Raw genomic sequence first — 24,081 nt, forward strand, 5'->3', positions numbered from 1 at the left:
TCCCTTTTGGGGAAGATGGTGTCATGCATAGGCATCATTCCCTGGGCTCGCCTTCATGCTAGGGAACTCCAGTGGCTTCTATTACCCTTTCAGAGATCGGGGCACAGCAACTCAAATCGGCGCATTGTCATCCCACCAAGTGTTCGCAGATCCTTCAAGTGGTGGAAGTCTCCGGCCATGGACAAAGGATCCCCGTTCAGATGCCCGGATCAATTTGTCATCACCACAGATGCCAGTCTATCGGGATGGGGCGCCCACGCCCAGGGGATGATAGCCCAGGGCACGTGGTCCCCGGAGGAAGCTTCCAGGCCAATCAATTGGCTAGAGTTAAGAGCCGTTTCCCTGGCTCTGAAGCATTTCTCTCCTCGCATTCCCAACCGGCACGTTCTCATTCTCACCGACAACATTGCCACAAAAAGCCATATCTGCAGACAGGGGGGCACGAGATCCAAAGCTCTCATGAGGGAGGCCCTCAAGTTAGGCCTTTGGGCGGAAAAACATCTTCGGTCGCTCCTAGCCGATCACATCTCGGGGAGCCTCAACGTCCAGGCGGACTGGCTATCTCGAGCAACGATAGACCCAGGAGAGTGGAACCTCCATCAGGACCTGTTCCATCAAATCACCCTCAGATTCGGCCTACCAATCCTGGATCTCTTCGCGACCAATGCGAACGCCCAACTCCCTCGCTTCTATTCCAGATTTCCATCCCCGGGAGCGGAAGCAATCAATGCCCTCCGGAGTCCATGGCCTCCAGGCCTACTCTACGCATTTCCTCCAATTCCAATCCTCCCGGACGTGATTCACAAGGTCCTCACCGAGAGGGCCCGAGTAATCCTAATCGCCCCCCACTGGCCCCGCCGGCCCTGGTTCGCGGATCTCCAACAGCTGTCCGTCCAGGACCCTTGGCGACTCCCCGTTTCGGGGGATATGCTGCGGCAGGGGGCCTCTTTCCATCCAGACCCGGAGTGGTTCCACCTCACCGCCTGGCTGTTATCAGGAGAGATTTAGAACTGCGTGGTCATGACCCCGATTCAGTGGAGGTCATTTTAAAGGCCAGAAGGGGTTCGACCAATCGAATCTACGACCACACGTGGTCCAAGTTTCACCAGTGGTGTCTACAGGAAGGTCTCTCCCCTCTGTGCATCCCCATACACAGAATAATTTCCTTCCTTCTGCAAGGTTTCCATAAAGGACTTTCCACCAGCACCCTCCGGCGTCATCTGGCAGCCATTTCATCTGTCCTAGGGGGTCCCCACAGACAGCCTCTCCGATCCTTCCCTGAAGTTCAGGAATTCCTCAAGGGCATAGCCAACCTCAGACCTTCCAAGGTCCACAGGTACCCATCCTGGGATTTGCCACGGGTTCTCCATTCCCTCACGCAGGCACCATACGAACCCCTAAAATCGGCGTCCCTCAGGTACCTATCCTTTAAGGTAGCATTCCTGGTGGCTATTACCTCTGCCCGACGCATTTCGGAGCTGGCTGCCCTCTCAATCAGGCAGGACCTTTGTCAATTCCATCAGGACAAGGTAGTCTTGCGACTGGACCCCACCTTCTTACCCAAGGTCAGTTCCATGTTCCACAGATCTCAGGATATTGTCCTACCTTCCTTCTGCCTCCAACGAGACCATCCCTTGGCAATTAGATGGCACACCCTGGATCTCACCAGAGCGCTGAGAATTTATATCCAACGCACAGGACCCTTTCGGAGGTCAGAAGCACTTTTTGTAGCCTATCATCCCAGAGTCATGGGGGCCAAAGTGTCTTCAACAGTAATAGGCCGTTGGATCAGAGGGACTATATCTAAGGCCTATGAGTCGGCCTCCCTCTCAGTTCCAAGGAACATCACAGCGCATTCCACCAGGAGCGCAGCCACCTCGGCCGCTTGGGCGACTCAAGCCCCGTTGGAGGAGGTCTGCAAAGCAGCCACTTGGGCCTCGCCAAATTCCTTCATCAGGCACTACAAGATTGATTCTTACGCTTCAGCGGACGCTGCCTTCGGCAGAAGGGTACTCCAATCCGTTATCTCACACGATAGCAATCTAATCCCACCCTAGGGACCATCTATTGGGTATGTCCCATGTGACTGCTGGACCCGCTCCTTCAGTACGGAGAATAGGCGTTGATTGCTTACCTGAACGCCTCTTCTCGTACGGTGAGCGGGTACAGCAGTCACTTCCCGCCCTTGTATGTGTCTTCTTCACCTTTCTATAATCCTTTTTCCTCTAACAATGAGAGTTGAACACTACAGAGCTTCACAACTGAGCCTAGTCTATGGATTCGCGAATTCTGGGGAAGGGGCGGATCCGGCAAGCTTTTTTAATACTAGGCTCAGTTCCACCGGATTGGACATGAGCAACCCATGTGACTGCTGTACCCGCTCACCGTACGAGAAGAGGCGTTCAGGTAAGCAATCAACGCCTATTCCATTTCATTTTAAAAAATGGTATATGTGTAAAAATCTTACCAAAGCTGCTGTTAAATAATTATATCTTTAAGAGGCATTGTTTTTCAGTCTTTGATGCTGGATCAATGAAAGATTATGATCAAGATGCTTCCAGCATTTTAGAAATATGACCTAAAAATATTGTTTGATGGTTTGGCTTGAATAGAGGTAAAGAACTTCTGAACATTTCAAACATACACATATATATTCAAATGTGGTATTAAAATATGTTGAACTCTTAACAATAGTGTTTTATAAACATAGTAAATAGTCTTCCTTAACTATATGAAATATGATAAATGTTGTTCAGAATGGACACGATAGAGCACTGCACACCAGAATAACTAGACACAAGAACAGTTTTTCCCGAGCGCCATCAATCTGCTAAACAAATAATTCCTTCAACACTGTCAAACTATTTACTAAGTCTGCACTACTGTTAATCTTTTCATCCTTCCTATCACCCATCTCCTCCCACTTATAACTGCATGACTGTAACTTTATTGCTTTTATCTTTACAATTTATATTTACTATTTCCTAAAGTTATTCGATTGGTTTTTTGTGCGCTATGACTATTATTAAGTGTTGTACCTTACGATTTGTGATGAATGCATCATTTCTTTTATGTCCAATCACACTTGGCCAATAAAGAATTCCATTCCATTCTATTCCATTCTATTCACTTAAGAAAATAGTTGTCGTGGAGCAACTTAAATAGTATCACATTAATTTTAAAACAATACTAATTAAACTAAAGTACCATGAAAATAGAATTAAAAACTGGAGAAAAGAATCTTCACCTGGAGGTAAAATGCTAATATACATGTCAATCTGTTTCTGTTGCTTCCCTCTCCGAGGAGGCTTCGAAGTATTTCTAGCAGGACTGCTTGATTCTGTAACAGCTTTGTTCCCTATGCCATCCATCTGGTAAACTTGCAAGATTCTTGCCATATACATGTATACTTCTGAATTAGACTGTGTTGTTTCTCTGTGTCATATAATAGTTGTGGGAACATAATTTTTCATTCATTCATTCATCCATCCATCCATCCATCCATCCATCCATTCACTTTATTATTTATTTGTTTTATTTTGTTTGTAATGTTTTTGTCTGGTATGTTGGAGGTGGAGACCCTTTGAGAGCTGTATGCAAAAAAAATCATTTTAATGTATGCTAATGTACAAAGTGACAGTAAAGTTTCTGTTCTGTTCTATTCTATTTCTGTTCTAGTCTATCCTAGTCCTCTCCTCTCCTCTCTTCTCCATAAATGGGATACAGTCAAGAAAAGACTCTTTCCCTTATAGAGATGGGGTATTGATTATTGATCTTCAGCTCTTTTCACCCTCTGGGTCCATGTTTGTTTTCTTTAGGGACATCCTTATCACTGCCTATTTAAAGGGCTGGAGCCATTCTCTCTCTGTCAATGCGACATTACTACTTTATTAGTTCTAGTTGTGTTAGGCAAATATAGCTACCCTTAAGAAAAATAACTTTTATGAGACTGGAACCTTTTTAACAAATCTAGCCCCTGAGATTCACTAAAATGTACACCATTTGGGTGCTTCTCATTTTTATTTTTATTTTAGAATTTCTTTCCTTTTTGCTTGATAGATGTTCTTAATTTACCAGCAGTTACAGCTCAGGAATTATAAAAGCAGATTTCACCCAAAACAATTGAGCTACAATTCATAATGGTTTTAATATTTTGCTTGTGAATTAACCTTTGACTAAGTATCTTATGGGATTTTAGCAGATTACTCTAAGGTTGTGTCACACTCAATCCCCATTTCTTTGTTAAAGGTAATAATTTATTTGTAATTTTCACCTGCTTCGTGTTCTACATATTTATTTCTCTCTTATACATGTGTGCATATATGAGTGTATGAATTTCAGTACTTTCGTGTAATATCTTTCTCTTCGTTCAATTCACTTCACAGGATTTTTGTTGTGGAATGATGTGAGGAAGGAGTATTAGATATGTTCACCGCCTTGAGTTGATGATAGAAAATGATAAAGGTGTGAGATTTTTAAAAAGTCTGAAAAAATCCTCCATGTTATCTTAGCTTGTGAGTCACAAAAAAGTTACATGGAAATATATGCAAAATGCATTACTACTGAACATATCCCCAAAGACATTTACAGAGCTACCCATATAGAAACATAAGGCAGAGATGCATGAGCAATTTGAAAGTCATAGCTGTGTTTTGAACTCTGTCCTGTTATAATTCATTTCTTCCTTACTCCCTTTTGAGTGCAAACTAGCCATTTGTGCTCGTCCTGCTACTACACTGGAAGCTGGATAATTTGACATTGTGAAGTGAAATTGGAGTTGATTTATAGCAGGAACTATAACTAAAGTATTCCAGTTCAAAGTGCAGCAAGCTGGCCTGCTCTACAAAAGCTAAAGAGGTTCTTTTTATATATATCATTGACAGCAAGTCCCTGTTAGCAGTGGCCAAATGTAGATTCTTCTGATTACAGCTGTCTGGAAGAAAGCAGTTCCATTTGATTGTGATTGTTTTCTGGAGATTGTTCTTTCAGCTTCTTTGAAAAGAGCATCCCACTTAAAAAAAAAAACACCACTTACAGGCAAAAAAGGTAAAATAGATTGTTTTCCAGTGCCCTACATACAAAGTTAGCCTGAAAATGATGGATTATTTTATGGTCTTTATTTTTATCTGCTTTCTAGATTTATCTGTCTGTTAAAGGTCTTGTTAAATTTTGGTAACTGAATTTGCTGGCTTACTTTCTCTTTATCATTCTATAGGCATTCTGCTACATAGATCTTTGGCTTTAATTAAAATTAATTTTCGAATTGGTTTATGTCCCATTTCCTGCAGTTTTTATTTCATGTTCTCTCTTTATTGCAAAATTATGTCCCCTTTGGCATATATATATATATGCAAACAAACTATATTTACAGCAGCACGAAGCTTACAACTTCAGCCTGATGATGGTGAATGTGATTTCACCGAAACGTCACATAGACATTCAAAATATTACATGGGGCAAAACCCGAACTCAGAATAATCTACACACACACACACACACACACACACACACACACACACACACACACAGAGTTAGTTAGTTAGTTAGTTAGTTAGTTAGTCTAATACACAATGAGGATTTTAGTGGGTATATATATATATATACACACATAGTACAATACATGATGAAGGTTATAGAGGAGATACTCATAGTAAAATATATCTAAGAAAGAATAGAAAAGAAGATATAGTAATAGAACATACCAATGAAAGAATAGAAGAAGAGATATAGGAATAGAAGAAAGGTATAGGAGATATAGGAGAGCAATAGGACAGGGGATGAATTGGTGTATGCAGTTTTTATTTCATGTTCTCTCTTTATTGCAAAATTATGTCCCCTTTGGCATGTCGTCAGGCATGGGGGAACTGAAACATCTCCCCCGGGCACGTACAATTTATGTATGGTATGTTTGTGTGTGTGCTTGTTAGTCTATCGGGGTTCTTTTTAAAAACTTTTTAAAATATTTAAATTATTTGAATCTATTTGGATTTGTACGATTTGTTTATGCCTGGTGTGAGCCGCCCCAAGTTCACGGAGAGAGGCGGCATACAAATCTAAATAATAAATAAATAAAAAAATATGTTTTATGTACCGGGACATTGATTAAATGAATATACAAGTAAAGCGCAGTTGATGCAATTGTGCAGCTCTCCGTATTTATTTTTTTCAAGTCATTTAACTAATGTACATGCCAGTAACGATCTTTTATAAATACAAAACTAGATTGAGCCCATTTCCATAAATAAGTCATTCTGATGTACCATAGTTTTCAGAGTATAAGACACATCTTTCCCCTCCCAAAAGAGGCTGAAAAATTGGGTGCATCTTATACTCTGATATTTGTCACATGGGTACCACTCTACGAACAGTAGCAGACAGATGAACCATAATGGAGAAAGTTCTCTATGTTGTCCTCTTTCTATGCTACTTGTAAAAACAGCTTCCTTGCAAGATTGGGCTTCAATTTTTTTATTTTCACAGAGATCATATGCCTTCTGTTTTATTAGCTTCCTTAGACTGGACCTTAAAAGGAATACCAATATTGTGTGATTCCTGAAGGATCAAATAGAAAAGGTGTTACGACTTTGAGAACTAGGGGTACTTACCCTACTTTTAATTTAGGTAGAAGGACAAGATTTTTGACAGTGATTGATTGTAGCCCATTTTTAAAAGATCCATCACAAAATGGAGGACATTGCAGAATGAAACATGGTTCAAAGCAGGGGTGAGTTCCTTGCAATGTGAACCGGATCGCCTGAACCGGAAGCGACCCGCTGGTGACATCACGGATCTGATTTATTCAATGCCGGTGTGTGGACACCGCCATCTTTAAAAAAATGTTTTTGCAAATTTTCCCGTTTGGATGGCTTGTCCTCTTCCACTGCTTGAAAAAGGGTCCCACCCCCACCGGATTAATACTGACCTTTATTTCTTCACCCGATGCACAGCTTATCAGCGTGATTGGGGTGTAATGTGTTTAAGTGACGCCGTAATTTATTTGGCTTCCGCTGCCAACATTTTGAGACACAGTAAATATATCGGTCTTTCCTTGTTTCCCACCGTAGTGACAATGAAACCAAGAGCTACATACACTTCGCCATATTTCCTCATCTTAGCTTTTGGGAGACTTACGTTTGCCTCATTATCTCTGTCTTTCTTCTCCTTTCTTTTCATCCCTGCAAATTTTTTTTCCATGGTGTCTCTTAAGGGTTTGTTATCTGCACTTCATATCTCCTGCTCTGTGCTGTGTGCTATTGTTCGGTGCAACCCCTCCTACTTTTTGTGGCAGAAAAAGCACATTCTCCGGGGCCACACGCCCCCTGTCATCACTTCGCACCCCCCAAGGGGGAACGCCCCACTATTTGAGAAACACTGGTCTAAGAGAAGAATGGTTGACATTATAGTTCTTATTAAGAATCTTCTTTTCTCTATGAGCCAAAGTAGCCCCTTGGTTATTGGGAAGCTAAAAGCAAGAAGCAGGTTGGTTATCAGCTTAAATGCAAAGGGAGTGGGTTGTCTCCTATATTGCTGCTAGATTATTTCCTTTTGGAATTTCTATTTGCCTTTTATTTTCTTCTAGAAAATCTGTAAAAAGCATTTCTTATACCATGCCTTTAATATATATTAAAATTTATGAATTAATATTAACATTGACTTACGTGTCCAACATTATATTCTTGGGGGGGGGTGTTGCTTTTGTTTTGGTATTCACTAGAAAGAAAGTATTTAAAACAAATATATGAATAACTAAGAATAAAGTTGGGCAGACTGCAAGTCTTTTATATTCATCCTTTATTTTACAAACCTTCAACTTGAAGTTTTCTTTTCCCCTTTCTCTCAGCTTGCTATTACTCTCTAATCAGTGTGTTATAGCTTTAGCTATCTCATCAGTATCTGGCTGGTGTACTTAAGATTTCAAAACATTTCTATGTAAAAGCTTTTTTTATTGTGTTGGCCTCTGTGAAAATAATGGCAAATTTGTGCATTTATTTCCAATAAGTGTAAAAAAATTATATAAAGCTCACATTACAGGAGACAAAATATAGAAGAAGGAAATTTAAAAAAAGCAATTGCTTGGATATCAGGAAAGACTTAATGAACTCAATCTGTATAGTCTGGAGAACAGAAGGAAAAGGGGGAACATGATTGAAACATTTAAATATGTTAAAGGGTTAAATAAGGTCCAGGAGGGAAGTGTTTTTAATAGGAAAGTGAACACAAGAACAAGGGGACACAATCTGAAGTTAGTTGGGGGAAAGATCAAAAGCAACATGAGAAAATATTATTTTACTGAAAGAGTAGTGTAGATCCTTGGAACAAACTTCCAGCAGACGTGGTTGATAAATCCACAGTAACTGAATTTAAACATGCCTGGGATAAACATATATCCATCCTAAGATAAAATACAGAAAATAGTATAAGGGCAGACTAGATGGATCATGAGGTCTTTTTCTGCCGTCAGTCTTCTTTGTTTCTATGTTTCTATTTTCTGTTCAAAGATTTGCTTTGATATTACTTTACCCAATAAGGTATATGCTCTGACAAACAATTTTCTGAAAATAATTCAAATTTTATTCCTGCTTATTCTGTTGGTTCTTCAAAATAATTGTTTTCATGTTACTTCCTTAGAATTCGGGTTATAGGCACTATCTAGGATTGAGATCAACTGAACAAATTAACTGCTACAGGTATCTCCTGAAAAAATGCATCGGAGATAGTCTCATGTTAGGATTGGGAATTGAAATGGAATTGAATGAAATACAACACAACACAACACAATTCTTTATTGGCCAAGTTTGATTGGACACACAAGGAATTTGTCTTTGGTGTATATGCTCTCAGTGTACATTAAAAAAAATACATTTGTCAAGAATCATGAGACACAATACTTAATGATTGTCATAGCATACAAATAAGCAATCAGGAAACAACCAATATTTATACAAATCATAATGATACAAGCAACAAGTTGCAGTCATATTTATTCATAAGTTGGAGGAGATGGGTGATAGCAACAACTTAAATATGTGCAAGAAATAATTGGAGAAATTGAGAGAAAGTTTAATGTTGTGTTTAATGTTCCAAGACTGAGTGGGAATTCCATAGAAAATGTAAACAAAGATGTGTCCATGTCCTGCACTTTCTTTACACCAATGAAGCAAAGTATCTATGCAGAAGCAGCGAAGTGTTAATATTGAGGCTGAAATGAAAATGTAGCATAGCCCAGGGAACATAAAAGACTAGATGGGGAGAGGCATGTATCAGGAAATGTTGTTTGCTGTCTCAGATGATAAAAGGCTTACATCTGGTTACTGATGCAATTCTGTCTATAGTCCTTCTGCTCCTGCTGGAGTGCTGTTTATCTTTTCAGACTTAGCTATAGAAGACTTCAGACATAGCTTTACCATCCTGACAAAAATAATGAACCCTAGCAACCTATCTGGCTTGCTGTTATTTTAATAAGTTGACCTATCTTTGAACTCTATGCATGTGGCTTTATATAAGGTTAGAAACTAACTGGGAGGCTGGATCTTGCAGGCATAATTTGCATTGATTCCCTGTACCTTTTCTAGTTAAAATCAAATGGCTTATGAATCTGGTTTAGTTCTAAGATATTTTAAGGATTTGAGAGAAGGAGGGGAATTCTCACACTTACGAGCATAGTTATTCCCATCATAAGTTAGTACTGTTGTAAAACAAGTTCTCAGTTTACCAAACCTAATTTTGAAACCATTTCTATCATGGTTGATAAGAAAATCACATGGTAATTAAATGATTCTAGTTTCCCCAATTTTCATCAGCTGGGAAAGTTGCAAATTACAATGACATAACTGCAGGATGCTACAGCTGATCACATGTGCAACATGGTTGCCAGCTGAATTTTAACCACATGATTTCAGGGATAGTACAGTGGTGGCAAGCAAGAGAAGGAGGCTCTAAACCACTTTTTCCCAAGACCATTGTAAATTTGAACCATTGCTGTAAGTCAAAGACTGCCTGGAAAGAAAGAGAAAAAGATAAAACACCATTTTGGGAGTTAAAATATTATCCCAGCTTACTTTGATTTGAGGCTAGGTGGGCCTTTTTCCATAGCAATATGCAAATTACTTGACTACATGGCCTAGGGCAGTGATTGCGAACTTTTTTCCCCTTGGGTGCCAAAAGAATTCACTCATACACACAAGTGCCCACACCCATAATTCAATGCACCCATAATTCAGTGCACTACATAATTCAAACCTGCAAATGTGTGCATGACCCCCCCTCTGCCCCATTTATTTATTTTAATTTATTTTATTAATCGGATTTATATGCCGCCCCTCTCCGAAGATTCGGAGCGGCTTACAACATATTAAAAATAATGTACATCAAATCCAATTAAAGTAAAAATGTAAAAACCTGAAAACCAATTAAAATACACCCAATCCATTCAATCAACAAACTCACCATATATTCATCGGCCAGGGGGTAGTATCTAATGACCCCAAGCCTGGCGGCATAGATAAGTCTTCAGACTCTTACAAAAGGCGAGGAGGGTGGGGGCAGTATGAATCTCCAGAGGGAATTGATTCCAGAGGGCCGTCCCCCCCCAGAGAAGACTCCTCCCCAGGTCCCACCAAGCGACACTGTGTAGTTGATGGCATCTGTAGAAGGCTGAGTCTGTGGGACCTAACCGGTTGTTGGGATTCATGTGGCAGGAGGCAGTCCCATAAGTAATCTGCGGAGAGGGGCGGCATACAAATCTAAATAGATAGATAGATAGATAGATAGATAGATAGATAGATAGATAGATAAATAAATAAATAAATCTGGCCCCATGCCATGTAGGGCTTTATAGATCACAAGAATTGAGTCCGGAAACCAATTGGCAACCAATGCAGACTGCGGAGCGTTGGAGAGACATGGGCATGCCTGGACAGGCCAATGAATGTTTGCGTGGCTGCATTCTGCACAATTTGTAGTTTCCGATCACTCTTCAAAGGTAGCCCCCTGTAGAGAGCATTGCAGTAGTCGAGCCTCGGGGTGATAAGGGCATAAGTGACTTTGAGTAGAGTCTCCCTGTCCAGATAGGACCACAACTGGTTCACCAGGTGAACCTGGGCAAATGTCCCCCTTGCCACAGCTGACAGATGATGTTCCAAGGTCAGCTGTGGATCGAGGAGGATGCCCAAGTTGCGGGCCCTCTCTGAGGGGGGCAAAAGTCCCCCCCCCAGGGTAATGGATGGACGGATAGACGTGCCTTTTGGAGATAATAAAGTATGAATAATTTGAAGTCATTTTCTTCAGCCTAGGATCTCCTGCAGAGATGCTCACAAAACACAAAGTCATGCAGCTCTGATCATAGTGCATGAAAGAAAATAAATTGTGGATTGTTTCTAACATTCAGTTAGAAACATTTTAGCATTCAGCTTGCTGTGCAATTCCTTGATCTTCAAGCTGGTTTTATATGCAGGACAGTTTTGAAAGTAGAAAAGGCAAAACACTAAAATGGTCTGGTCCTTTTAAAAGCTCCCCCTCCCAATCCAAAACCAGATAATTGTTGAAAGGCCAGGTTTTCCTTTAATTCTTTACATGTCTGAATCTAAGGGAATGGAATTTTTAACTGATAACAGTGGTTGGTATTGTTTTATTTTGTAACTATATTATGTTTCATGATTGGGTTTTTAAAAAATATTTTATGCACTATGCACCATTGTATGTATGGTGTCTTAGATAAAAAATAAAACAAAGCAGAAAAATGTGATATAGCTGCAACTTTTCAATACAGCAGGTTTTTTTAAAAAAAGTAAAATAGAAAATTTACTTATTTTTTGAGGAGTATCAGAGTTGGTTAGATTCCTGTATTCTTCCCCTATCATCTTCTGCCTCCAGTTTTTCAAAACCTCTCTATGACATGAATCTGTTATAATCTATAGGGTGTCTTTGTTTTATGCAGATGTTATAAATTGCAGACCAATATAAAAATATTCCTATCATATTTTGCAAATACAGTACAAGACATTCTTCCTGAATGTCTGAAGTTAGTTGGGGGAAAGATCAAAAGCAACATCAGTTTCCGATCACAATTCAAAGTGTTGGTTATGACCTATAAAGCCCTTCATGGCACCGGACCAGATTATCTCAGGGACCGCCTTCTGCTGCACGAATCCCAGCGACCAGTTAGGTCCCACAGAGTGGATCTTCTCTGGGTCCCGTCAACTAAAGAATGTCGCTTGGCGAGACCCAGGGGAAGAGCCTTCTCTGTGGCGGCCCCGGCCCTCTGGAACCAACTCCCCCCAGAGATTAGAATTGCCCCCACCCTCCTTGCCTTTCGTAAGCTACTTAAAACCCACCTCTGCTGCCAGACATGGGGGGATTGAGATACTCTTTCCCCCTAGGCCTTTACAATTCTATGCATGGTATGTATGTATGTATGTTTGGTTTTTTTTATATTAATGGGTTTTTAATTGTTTCTAACATCAGACTACTATTGTACACTGCTTTATTGTTGCTGTTAGCCGCCCCGAGTCTCCGGAGAGGGGCGGCATACAAATCCAATAAATAAATAAATAAATAAATAAATAACATGAGAAAATATTATTTTACTGAAAGAGTAGTAGATCCTTGGAACAAACTTCCAGCAGACGTGGTTGGTAAATCCACAGTAACTGAATTTAAACATGCCTGGGATAAACATATATCCATCCTAAGATAAAATACAAAAAATAGTATAAGGGCAGACTAGATGGATCATGAGGTCTTTTTCTGCCGTCAATCTTCTATGTTTCTATGTTTCCAATTTACAGCCTTTCCCTAAATGATTTCTAAGCTTCTCTCCATTTTTATTTTTTTTTAAAGTATTGTTGAGTGAACACCATAATGTATTTATAAATTATGGTCCCACTGAGATTTGGAGCCTTTTCCTATCATACTACTGAGAATAAAAGACTGCTATTCTGAAATATTTATTTTATTTTTCCATTAGGCATTATGAAAGAGGTGGCCGCAGTGTAAATAGTAATAACTGTATAAAATCAATGTTATGATAAAATTAGTGTTTTTAAGTTTGGTAATCCATGCTGTACATGGATTACCATTATATCCAACACTCATATAAACAGAATCTCTCCTAGATAATTAATAAAACAAAAATAATTATGCAATACTACTGCTTTCCTACCAAGCTTGCGAGAAGGAGCAAAAATGCATATTATTTCTCTTTGAATATGAAATATTGGAGCAGTATTAAGTGTACCTGTTTCTGTCTCATTTTCAAGGGATAACAAGAAACAATTTTACAGCTGCATTTATATGACTGATGCATGAGTAATTTCAATCTGTTCTGAAATGTCACCTGATCACTATGGATATGATATGTCCTCTTCCGAACTATATAAAGTGATGTCCATCACCATACCTAATGGAACTTAATTTCACAGATAAATTATGTATTGTATAAAGAGATACTTCCTTTTATTGTTCTTCAGTCTCTTCACTGAGATTTAATTGATTATCTTGAATTTTAATATTGTATGAAATAAGAACTTTTTTTCTGGTGACACAGGGCATACCATCCATGATTTTATGTACAGTGATACCCCGTCTTACGAACATAATACGGACGAGGTTCGTAAGGTGAAAAGTTCATAAGACGAAACAATGTTTCCCATAGGAATCAATGGAAAAGTGAATAATGCGTGCAAGCCGATTAGGAAAATCCAAAACTTTAAGTTTTTTTAAAAAGCATTGGGCGGACGAAGTGGAGGAGAACAGAGTGGGGACAGGCGAGCCGAGGAAGCGTCGGGAGAAGGGATTTCCCCCATCTCGCTGTCAAAATGTGTCCGTGGGAGACCCAGCCATCCATCGCCCACAGCCCCCTCCTGCCAGAAGCCCGCAAAGAGCCAAAGCTGGGTGTGGAGAAAGGCGAACCTTTCAGCTCCTGGATGGACCACTCCAACATAAACCCAACCCTAATTTTTAGGGGTGGGCCTAATATCCCTACACTGAAAATAAGCCTGGAGAGATGGGTGTGGCCAGCACAAGTGGTGCCGTGGGAATTTGCCTTCTTTCTAAGTGCAGATCAGAAGTCCACATCTCTGGGTTTGGGACCGCCTGTTACCGCATGAATCCCAGCGACCGATTAGGTCCCACAGAGTTGGCCTTCTCTGGGTCCTGTTGACAAAACAATGCTGTCTGGCGAGACCCAGGGGAAGAACCTTCTTTGTGGTGGCCCCGGCCCTCTGGAATCAGCTCCCCCCGGAGATTAGGACTGCCCTCACCCTCCTTGCCTTTCGCAAACTTTTGAAAACTCATCTATGTCACCAGGCATGGGGGAATTGATATATCCTTAGCTGTCTTGACTTTATGTATGATGTGTTTGGGTTGTATGATTGTTTTTAATAGGGTTTTTTAAAACTGTTTTAACATTGGATTTGTATATGATGTTTTATTTGTTGTGAACTGCTCCGAGTCCTCGGAGAGGGGCGGCATACAAATCTAATAAATTATTATTATTAGTTATTATTATTATTAAACAAGCAATTTGTTTTGTAAGTAAGAGTACGGAAGGAATTCATCTATTTTTTAAGACACTGGAAGATTCCAGAAGCTCACTATGCTTTGTGGAGGATTGCAACCATCTAGGATTTGTCTTTACTGGCTTTCATAGTAGGAAAGTTGTGGTACTTGTAACTTTTATAGTCCTTGATATAAATAACAATAATGATAGTGGCATCTTGGCATATACTGTATGTTAGTTTTAGTACAGGAAAACTTCAGAACAAAGCCTTAGTTATCTACAGTTAACCATCAGGCATCGGACCAGAATATCTCCGGGACCGCCTTCTGCCGCAAGAATCCCAGTGACCGATTAGGTTCCACAGAGTTGGCCTTCTCTGGGTCCCGTCAACTAAACAATGTCGTCTGGCGGGTCCCAGGGGAAGAGTCTTCTCTGTGGCGGCCCCGACTCTGGAACCAGCTCCCCCTGGAGATTAGAACTGCCCCCATCCTCCTTGCCTTCCATAAACTCCTTAAAACTCACCTCTACCATCAGGCATGGGGGAATTGAAGCATTGTCCCGTCCCTCGGGCCTATACAATTTATGTATGGTATGTCTCTGTGTATGTCTGGTTTAATAATGGGTTTTTTAATTTTTTTTTAAAATTTATTAGATTTGTTGTGAATTGTTTTATTGTATGTTGTGAGCAGCATAATCTATTTTCTGAAGCATATTACAATGGAAAAATGCATTCTTTAAAATAGTCCCAGTGAGGTAAATTTGATATAGTCATTTTTATTTAGACAGTGAGGATTGAATAGTTCATTTCCTTCTTCTGAGCACAGGACTAATATCAATTGTCTCTGGCCTTTTTTCCCCTTAGGACATCCAGGCTGAAATTGATGCTCATAATGATATCTTCAAAAGCATTGATGGCAACCGGCAGAAGATGGTAAAAGCCTTGGGTAATTCTGAGGAGGCTGCCCTGTTACAACATCGTATTGATGACATGAACCAACGTTGGAATGATCTGAAAGCAAAATCAGCCAATATCAGGTAAGATCAGACCTGCACAACTCGTACAGGCAAAAGGACCGCATTGATACAGCATCAATAATTGCATTGTCAGAATTGCAGACATGCCAGCCATCTCTTTGGCAGTTAGTGGTGTGTCAGTAATGCTGAAGTTGGCAGTCTTAGTGACATCTGGAGGTGTTGGAGTCATTTGACAATTTGTCTTTTGGGCTGGAAGTGACTGAAAAACTAGGCAGTGGTGTATCCTTCCAGGTTGCAGAGCCATGTGTTTGCACTGGATTTGTTAGCTTTCAAAGAAGCAAACACTGGCGAGTCTGCTTGGTGGCCATGTGTGGCCTGTGGTAATAATAAAATAGATGCTACTTTTTAAATTCTAATTTTTTATGCATCTGCAGAAAAATGCAGCATGTTACAGCAGTTAAAAGCTGTTTTTAAAATTATTTGTGGACCATAATTTAAGACACTTTCCCCCAGAGTGATGTCCCTCAAGTCCAGGCCTTTAATTAGTGTGGCCTCTAATTTCAGCACAATTAAGAAAATCAAGTTGAGAACAGTTGTTTGGCATGTTCTTATAGGGCAATCTATAGAAAAGAGAAGAAACATTTGTTTTCATTAACATAGGCAATCGTGTGATCCAGAAAAGTAATTTGAAAATCCTGCTCTATAGGAAGCATTAATAGAAGTTGATCTGGACAAATCCCAGATGTACAAGTTAGAAGGCCTCATTCACCTCTATCAGCAGATTAATGAGGCCTCCTATGAATAAAATCTTGATAAGCAAATAATATTACAAGTAGTCATCGACTTAGGGCCACAATTGAGTCCAGAATTTATATTGCCAAGGGAGAAATTTGTTAAGTGAGTTTTGCCCCATTTTACGACTTTTCTTGCAACATTTGTTAAGTAAATTGTTGCAGTTGTTATATCAGTGACATGGTTGTAAAGTGAATCTGGCTCCCCCATTGAAATAATTAATTAATTAATTAATTAATTAATTAATTCAATTTGTATGCCGCCCCTCTCCATAGACTCGGGGCAGCTAACAATAGTAATAAAACAATACAAACAAATCTAATATTTAAGTTAATTTAAAAAGAAACCCCAATTTAAGAAACCAATCATACATATAGACATACCATGCATAAATTTTTTATAAGCCTAGGGGCAAGGGAATATCTCAATTCCCCCATGCCTGAGGACAGAGGTGGGTTTTAAGGAGCTTACGAAAGGCAAGGAAGGTGGGGGCAACTCTGATATCAGGGGGGGAGTTGGTTCCAGAGGGCCGGGGCTGCCACAGAGAAGGCTCTTCCCCTGGGTCCCGCCAAATGGCATTGTTTAGTCGACGGGACCCGGAGAAGGCCAACTCTGTGGGACCTAACTGGTCGCTGGGATTCGTGCGGCAGAAGGCGGTCCCGGAGATATTCTGGTCCGATGCCATGAAGGGCTTTGTAGGTCATAACCAACACTTTGAATTGTGACCGGAAACCGATCGGCAACCAATGCAGACTGCGGAGTGTTGGTATGACATGGGCATATTTAGGAAAGCCCATGATAGCTCTCGCAGCTGCATTCTGCACGATCTGGAGTTTCCGAACACTTTTCAAAGATAGCCCCATTTAGAGAGCATTACAGTAGTCAAGCCTTGAGGTGATGAGGGCATAAATGACTGTGAGCAGTGAGTCCCGGTCCAAATAGGGCCGCAACTGGTGAACCAGGCGGATCTGGGCAAACGCCCTCCTTGCCACAGCTGAAAGATGGTGCTCTAATGTGAGCTGTGGATCAAGGAGGATGCCTGAATTTGCTTGTCAGAAGGATGCAACAGATGATCGTCTGACACCCCCCTTCCCCCGGGACGCTGAAATCATCATAAAAAGATATAGTTGCCATATTGCAGCATCCTAATGTAAATCATGTACAATGGTCATAAGTGTGAAAAATGGTCACAAGTCATTTTTTAAAAGTGGCATCATACCTCCAAAGGGCCAATAAATGAGCTGTGGTAAGTCGAAGACCACCTGTATACAGTGATCCCCCGGGTATTGCGACCCCGATCATTGCGAAATGGCTATATGGCGATTTTTAAACCCGGAAGTAAAAACACCATCTGCGCATGCGCACCCTGTTTTCTATGGGCACGCATGCGTAGATGGCGCCGGGCAGATCAGCTGCTGGGCGGCTTCCCTGGGTCTTCCCCCTCTTGCTGGCGGGAGGGCGAGCGGCGGGCATCAGCGAGGAGTTTCCCCACCGCCCACGCAAACTCCTCGCTGCCGCCCGCCCGCCCTTCGCCCGCCCACGCCGTTCGCTTGCGCCGCTTCCCAGCTGGGAAGCGGCGCTGGGGGTGTTACCGGCCGCTTGTCCGCCGCCTGCCTGCCCGCGCGCCCGCCCTTCGCCCGCCCATGCCGTTCGCTTCAGGACTCAGCTGGGAAGCGGCGCGAGCGAACGGCGTGGGCGGGCGAAGGGCCGGCGCGCGGGCAGGCAGGCGGCGGACAAGCGGCCGGTAACACCCCCAGCGCCGCTTCCCAGCTGGGAAGTGGCGCGAGCGAACGGCGGGCGGCGGGGAAACCCCAATCTTCGGCTCCTCGCTGCTGCGGCGATAGTAAAAACACCATCTGCACATGCGCAGATGGTGTTTTTACTTCCGCAGCGCTACTTCGCGAAAAACCGGTCATTGCGAGGGGTCCTGGAACGGAACCCTCGCAATGATCGGGGGATCACTGTACATGTAAAAGGGATCCATAAAAAACTAGCATAGAATGTTTGTAAAAGTGAGTCCAGAATACGAAATTGTTCTTTTTGCATAGCACTGCATATGGCTTTCATGGCAAATATTTATTAATTTATTATTTATTAATTGGATTTGTGTGCCGCCCTTCTCCGCGGACTCGGAGCGGCTCACAACATGTCAACAAGAAAACAGTGTACAAAATACAATTGGATCCAATTAATATAAATATGTAGTTTAAAAACATTATATAAGCTGAATATCAAAATTCATTCATTCAATACAAACCAAACATACTAGGCATTCAGTGGCCAGATGCTGGGATCTAATGACCCCAGACCTGGTGGCATAAATAAGTTTTCAAATTCTTACGAAAGGAAACCATGTATCCCAGAAGGAATGCTGCCTAATTGTTAAGTCAGACAAGCTTCCTTTAAAAAGAGTTCCTTTAAAAATAAATGACCTGCACATTTTTACTGCCTAGTACAGGGCTTCTTAATTATTTTCTGTCCCCCCCCCCAGGCCGAAGTAAACATTTCACACACACACAATTCTCTGCCAGGATGATTGTTTGCAGTATTCAGCACGTTTTCGCTGAAAAAACTCAAGCGCCTTATCAGCGTGATTGGGGTGTAATATGTTTAACTGACACCTTAATTTACTTGGCTTCATGCTTTCTCTTGCCAACCTTTTTAGACAGAGTAAAAATACCGGGCTTTCCTCCCACCATAGTCATAATGAAGCCAAGTGCTACATACACTTTGTCATATTTCCTCGTCTTAGCTTTCGGGAGATTTACGTTTGTCTCATTAGCTTTGTCTCTCTCCTCCTTTCCTTTCATTCCTATTAAACATATTTTTCCATTGTGTCTCTTAAGGGTCTGTTATCTGGACTTCATATCTCCTGCTCTGTGCTGTGTGCTATTGTTCGGTGCAAAAAACCTGCCCTAATCTCTGCAGTAAAAACAAGCATGTTGCCCGACGTCACGTGCCCCCTGACATCTCTCCATGCCCCCCCAGGGGTCCCACCCCATTATTTGAGAAGTACTGGGACTCTAATATAAGAGAAACATAATCTTAAAGGAGCTGATTCATTGTGCATGCAGCCTGCCAGCATTAGAATGGATGGTGTCCTTTTGATTGACTGATTGATAGATAGATTATCTGTATCAAAAAAAAAAACTTGAGCTTTGAGAGCTTTGTGTTGCTCAGATCTGTAGGTGATTCTGATCATCCTAGTAATTGATGAAGGGTGGCCTGTGAGTGTGTTGTATTTTTGGTGGTGTGAAATTAGCAGTGGCTCCCAGACAAAGGTCCTTAACATTGATATTCTTGCAGGCAATAAGAGGACCAGTTTGGTATAGTGATTAAGGCACCAAGCTAGAAACTTGGAGTCTGTAAATTCTACTTGCAATTTAAACGTGAAGCCAGAATCTTTGTTATTTCTAAGTTCCATAGTTAGTTTGGTCATTTCTGCGCAGCTTCTAATCTTTTCTAATATTAGTCCATCATGTGGCATGTCATCATTTTTCCACCATTGTGCGAATGCTAGTCTGGCCGCTGTAGTAATATGTATAACTAGATAAATTTGATTTTTTTTTTTTCAAATTTTGTCTTATGATACCCAAGAGGAAACATTCTGGAGTTTTATCTATCTCTATGTTGAGGATTTCATCTAGCCAGATTCCTATTTTTTTCCAGTATGCCTAGGATTTTTCGCATTGCCACCATAAGTGAAAGTATGTACCTTGTTCCTTTAGACATTTCCAGCAGGTGGGAGATAATTTCTTGTTTACTTTCGCTAATTTTACAGGGGTAATGTGCCATCCATAATACATTTTGATTAAATTTTCTTTATATGGAATGGCTAGTGTCATTTTAAAGTTCCTGCTCCACTTAAGTGGACCGGTGAATATTTTATCTAACAAATTATCTTTGTCGATACCTAATGTATGTTTATGTTTTGAAAATTTAGATTGAATTTGAAAATATTCCCACCACTCTGTCTTTTGGCCTATGGTTTCCAATTCTAGTCTTGACTTAATTTCTCCATTGTGGTCCATTATGAAGCCAGCTGTGTCGCCTTGGGCCAGTCACTCTCTCTTGGCCTCAGGAAGGAGACAATGGCAGACCACTTCTGAAATCTTGCCCAGAAAACTGCAGGGACTAGCCCATGCAATCATTAAGAGGTCAAAACTGACTTGAATGCAGCAAAAAATAAAAAAATAAAAAGTAATATGATTGGCAACAAAGACCAGGGGTTTTTTTTCTATCTCTTTTAAATAGTAGCATGAATTATGCAAAACTTGCTCTCATATCAAATATGTGACCATGTCTTCTGCATATGTGGACCTTCTTCTAAATAAAGAATTTCCTGATTTAGGGATCATATTCTGTACACCGAAGATGAAGCAGAAAGCATACCCTCAAGAACCCATCTTTGCCTCACCCTAAATAGAGAGAGCTCAGTGAAACAGATTGATATTCTTGGTCCTCAAGATGTAGTAATTTCAGTTTGTCAGTGCTAGAAGCTAAGAATAATCTCTGTCTGCTGCTCATCTAAGACATGTGCAACTATAAGATTTATCTATTTTCAAAGCATCATAGTAAACTCAATTCTTGTAACCTAAAAAAAAATCTAAACTTTTAAAAGCTCTCGAAAGGCCGAATGAAATCCGGAGAACCGGGAAACACTCAGCACCAACGCAACATCACAACCGGAAGTCCCCAACATTACTAAGTCATTAGTAGTCATTACTAAAATTATGGAGTGCGTGGAGATGTTCAAAATAGCAATGGAAATTCAAAACAAAAAAGACTCAGAATACTATAAAATATGGGATAATTGGTACAAATGGGTTTCAGCAAAAAGATATCAAACTTTTATATCATGAAAGTAATAAGCCTATCTCATCTTTGAACGTTCAAAATTGAAACAAAACTAAACTATAAAACAATTCCATAACCAACTAAATTGAAATTCAATTCGAAAAAGACTTTATATCATATCTGTCTTTATTCCTCTTTAAATCAATAGATTATATATCCTATAACATATCAATACAAATACTTATTAATTTTTATAACAATTCTCACATTCTTTCTTTTTACACACAAGAATACATTTATTATATTATACATATACACCCCTTATTATTTTTCTACATAATGTCGTATCACCTAAAAACGTCTGCGCCATACGCAGATCCACCCCCTTAATAAACTCTAAATTTCCTTAATTATATCATTTACTCAAATAAACTTCAAATCTTTTTAACTATCCTGCTCTCACTTTCCTCTTTCATAAATCACCTTTTACTAACTAATATATATATACACGTATTAGAAATTGGAAATTAAATGTATGAATTACAAATATATTATATGATATAAATGGTAACAATAAGGATACCTTTTACTTACATAGCTTGAGAAATATATTATCGATACAAAGAACTTTATGTATTACTATGTATAATACTATCACCTTCCCCAACCCCTTGATTTTGTATCCTTTCCCCTTACCTTTTTTCTCTTCCTGTTTACACTTCCCTTCCCTTTTTTTACTAATAAATAAACTATTTTTTTAAAAAAAAACCTGTTGTATGGAAAATAGAGCAGAGCAAGTTAAAAAAAACACATGGTGATCAGCATGCTTTGTAGGATTAGGCTTTAATCTTAATTCTAACAGCATAAAAATTATAAACAGTTTGTCTAATAGGAGCAGTTGGTCTTTATGAATGAATGATTAGATTATAAAGACCAAATGCAGATTATGATGCATCTCGCAGTTCACTAGAGGCAGAAATATGAATTGAACCTCGAAGCAGGGATCTGAATTTGGGATATTTCCTTACACTTTCTTATGATAGCATGTATCTCTAAATCATCTAGGCCCAATAGTTAACCTTAGCAAGCATGTCAGGAAAATGGTTTTTATTACATTTTATTTTCAGAGACATTTTTGTAAATAATATAATGTCAAGGTAGTCTGCCCTTTATTACCTGAGTTTGATAAATGCCCCATAGCAATATACCCTGATGTAAAATTTATGATCTGCGAAGCTAACTGAATTTTGTATTTCATTTACGTTGAAATAGTTAGGTTAGGTTTAGGTTTATTGGATTTATATGCCGCCCCTCTCCGCAAACTCGGGGCGGCTCACAACAATAATAAAAAACAGTACAGTACATAATACCAAATCCAATGCCCACCCATCTAGTTACAATTTAAAATTAATAATCTCATAAAAACAGTATATATAAAAAACAGGCACACAGTCAATCAATCAACAAAACAACATGGGCAAGGGGGAGGTGTTTTAGTTCCCCCATGCCTGACGGCAAAGGTGGGTCTTAAGGAGTTTATGAAAGGCAGGGAGGGTGGGGGCAATCCTAATCTCAGGGGGGAGCTGGTTCCAGAGGGTCGGGGCCCCCACAGAGAAGGCTCTTCCCCTGGGTCCCGCCAGATGACATTGTTTAGTCGACGGGACCCAGAGAAGGCCAACTCTGTGGGACCTAACCGGTCGCTAGGATTCGTGCGGCAGGAGGCGGTCCCGAAGATATTCTGGTCCGGTGCCATGAAGGGCTTTATAGGTCATAACCAACACTTTGAAATAGTGCTAGAGTTAGTTAAAGAAAGCACTGTTAATGCCTGGTATCTCTAATCCTTCTTTGTCAAATTAGAAAAATAGGGAGAGACTTATGCTAATACATTAACTGAGAGCTACAAAATTCCAGCTATAACAGTTGAAAAGCTTGGGGTTTCTTGGGGATTAATTTTTTTTTAAAATAAAACTTTTATTAAATTTCAGAAAAATGTAAAACACAAAAAAGCAAAGAAATGGTTTTTTAAAAAAAGGTAAAGTGATAAGGAGAGAGCAGACATAAAGAGAGGAAAAAACTATGGGAAAATATAACTTCCGAAGTTCTGTACAGATTAAAATATCCTCTAGAATAAGCATTAACAAATAATATTTCTATCAGCATATAAATGTCATTTGGCAGGGCATAGGGGAAGAACCTTCTCTGTGGGTGCCCTGCCCCTCTATAATCAGCTCTCCCCCCCCCCCCCCGGAGATTCGTACTTCCTCCACCCTCCTCACCTTTCGTAAGAGTCTTAAGACTCATTTATGTTGCCAGGCTTGGGATGATTAGATCTTGGTCCCTAGCCAACGAATGTTTGCATTATCATTGTACGAATGGATGTGATTGATTTTAATATTTGGGATTTAATTTTAATTTAATTGGATTAATGTTATTGTAATTTACTGTTTTTTATGTGTTGTAAGCCTCCCAGAGTCTTCGAAGGGGGCGGCATAGGATTCAAACAAACAAACAAACAAATAAATAATAAACAAATACCTATCTACCTACCTACCTACCTACCTACCTACCTGAATATCTGGAAAGTACTAGAGAGACTAAACAGGTCAACGATAAAGATCAAGTAAAGAATAGGAAAGAAGTATGACATGGCAAAATATTGCATGGGCAGCACATAAAAAAAAATAACAGCCAAAGCAGATATCTTGTACAGTGATACCTCATCTTACAAATGCCTCGTCATACAAACTTTTCGAGATACAAACCCGGGGTTTAAGATTTTTTTGCCTCTTCTTACAAACTATTTTCACCTTACAAACCCATCGCCGCCGCTGGGATGCCCCACCTCCGGACTTCCGTTGCCAGCGAAGCACCCATTTTTGCGCTGCTGGGATTCCCTTGAGGCTCCCCTCCATGGGAAACCCCACTTCCAGACTTCCGTGTTTTTGTGATGCTGCAAGGGAATCCCAGCAGCGCAAAAACGGGCACTTCGCTGGCAACGGAAGTCCAGAGGTGGGGTTTCC

At 40.3% G+C, this 24,081-nt stretch overlaps 1 protein-coding gene across 1 annotated transcript in view; it reads left to right on the top strand.

Annotated features, from left to right (window-relative positions):
• Positions 1-24,081, top strand: part of UTRN (utrophin) — a 463,318-nt gene that overhangs the window by 293,111 nt on the left and 146,126 nt on the right. The window contains 1 exon segment of the mRNA XM_070733661.1: positions 15,360-15,532. Coding sequence (XP_070589762.1) covers positions 15,360-15,532 — 173 coding nt within the window.

The sequence above is a fragment of the Erythrolamprus reginae genome, chromosome 1 (genome assembly GCF_031021105.1).
Source record: "Erythrolamprus reginae isolate rEryReg1 chromosome 1, rEryReg1.hap1, whole genome shotgun sequence".
Classification (NCBI taxonomy): domain Eukaryota; kingdom Metazoa; phylum Chordata; class Lepidosauria; order Squamata; family Dipsadidae; genus Erythrolamprus; species Erythrolamprus reginae.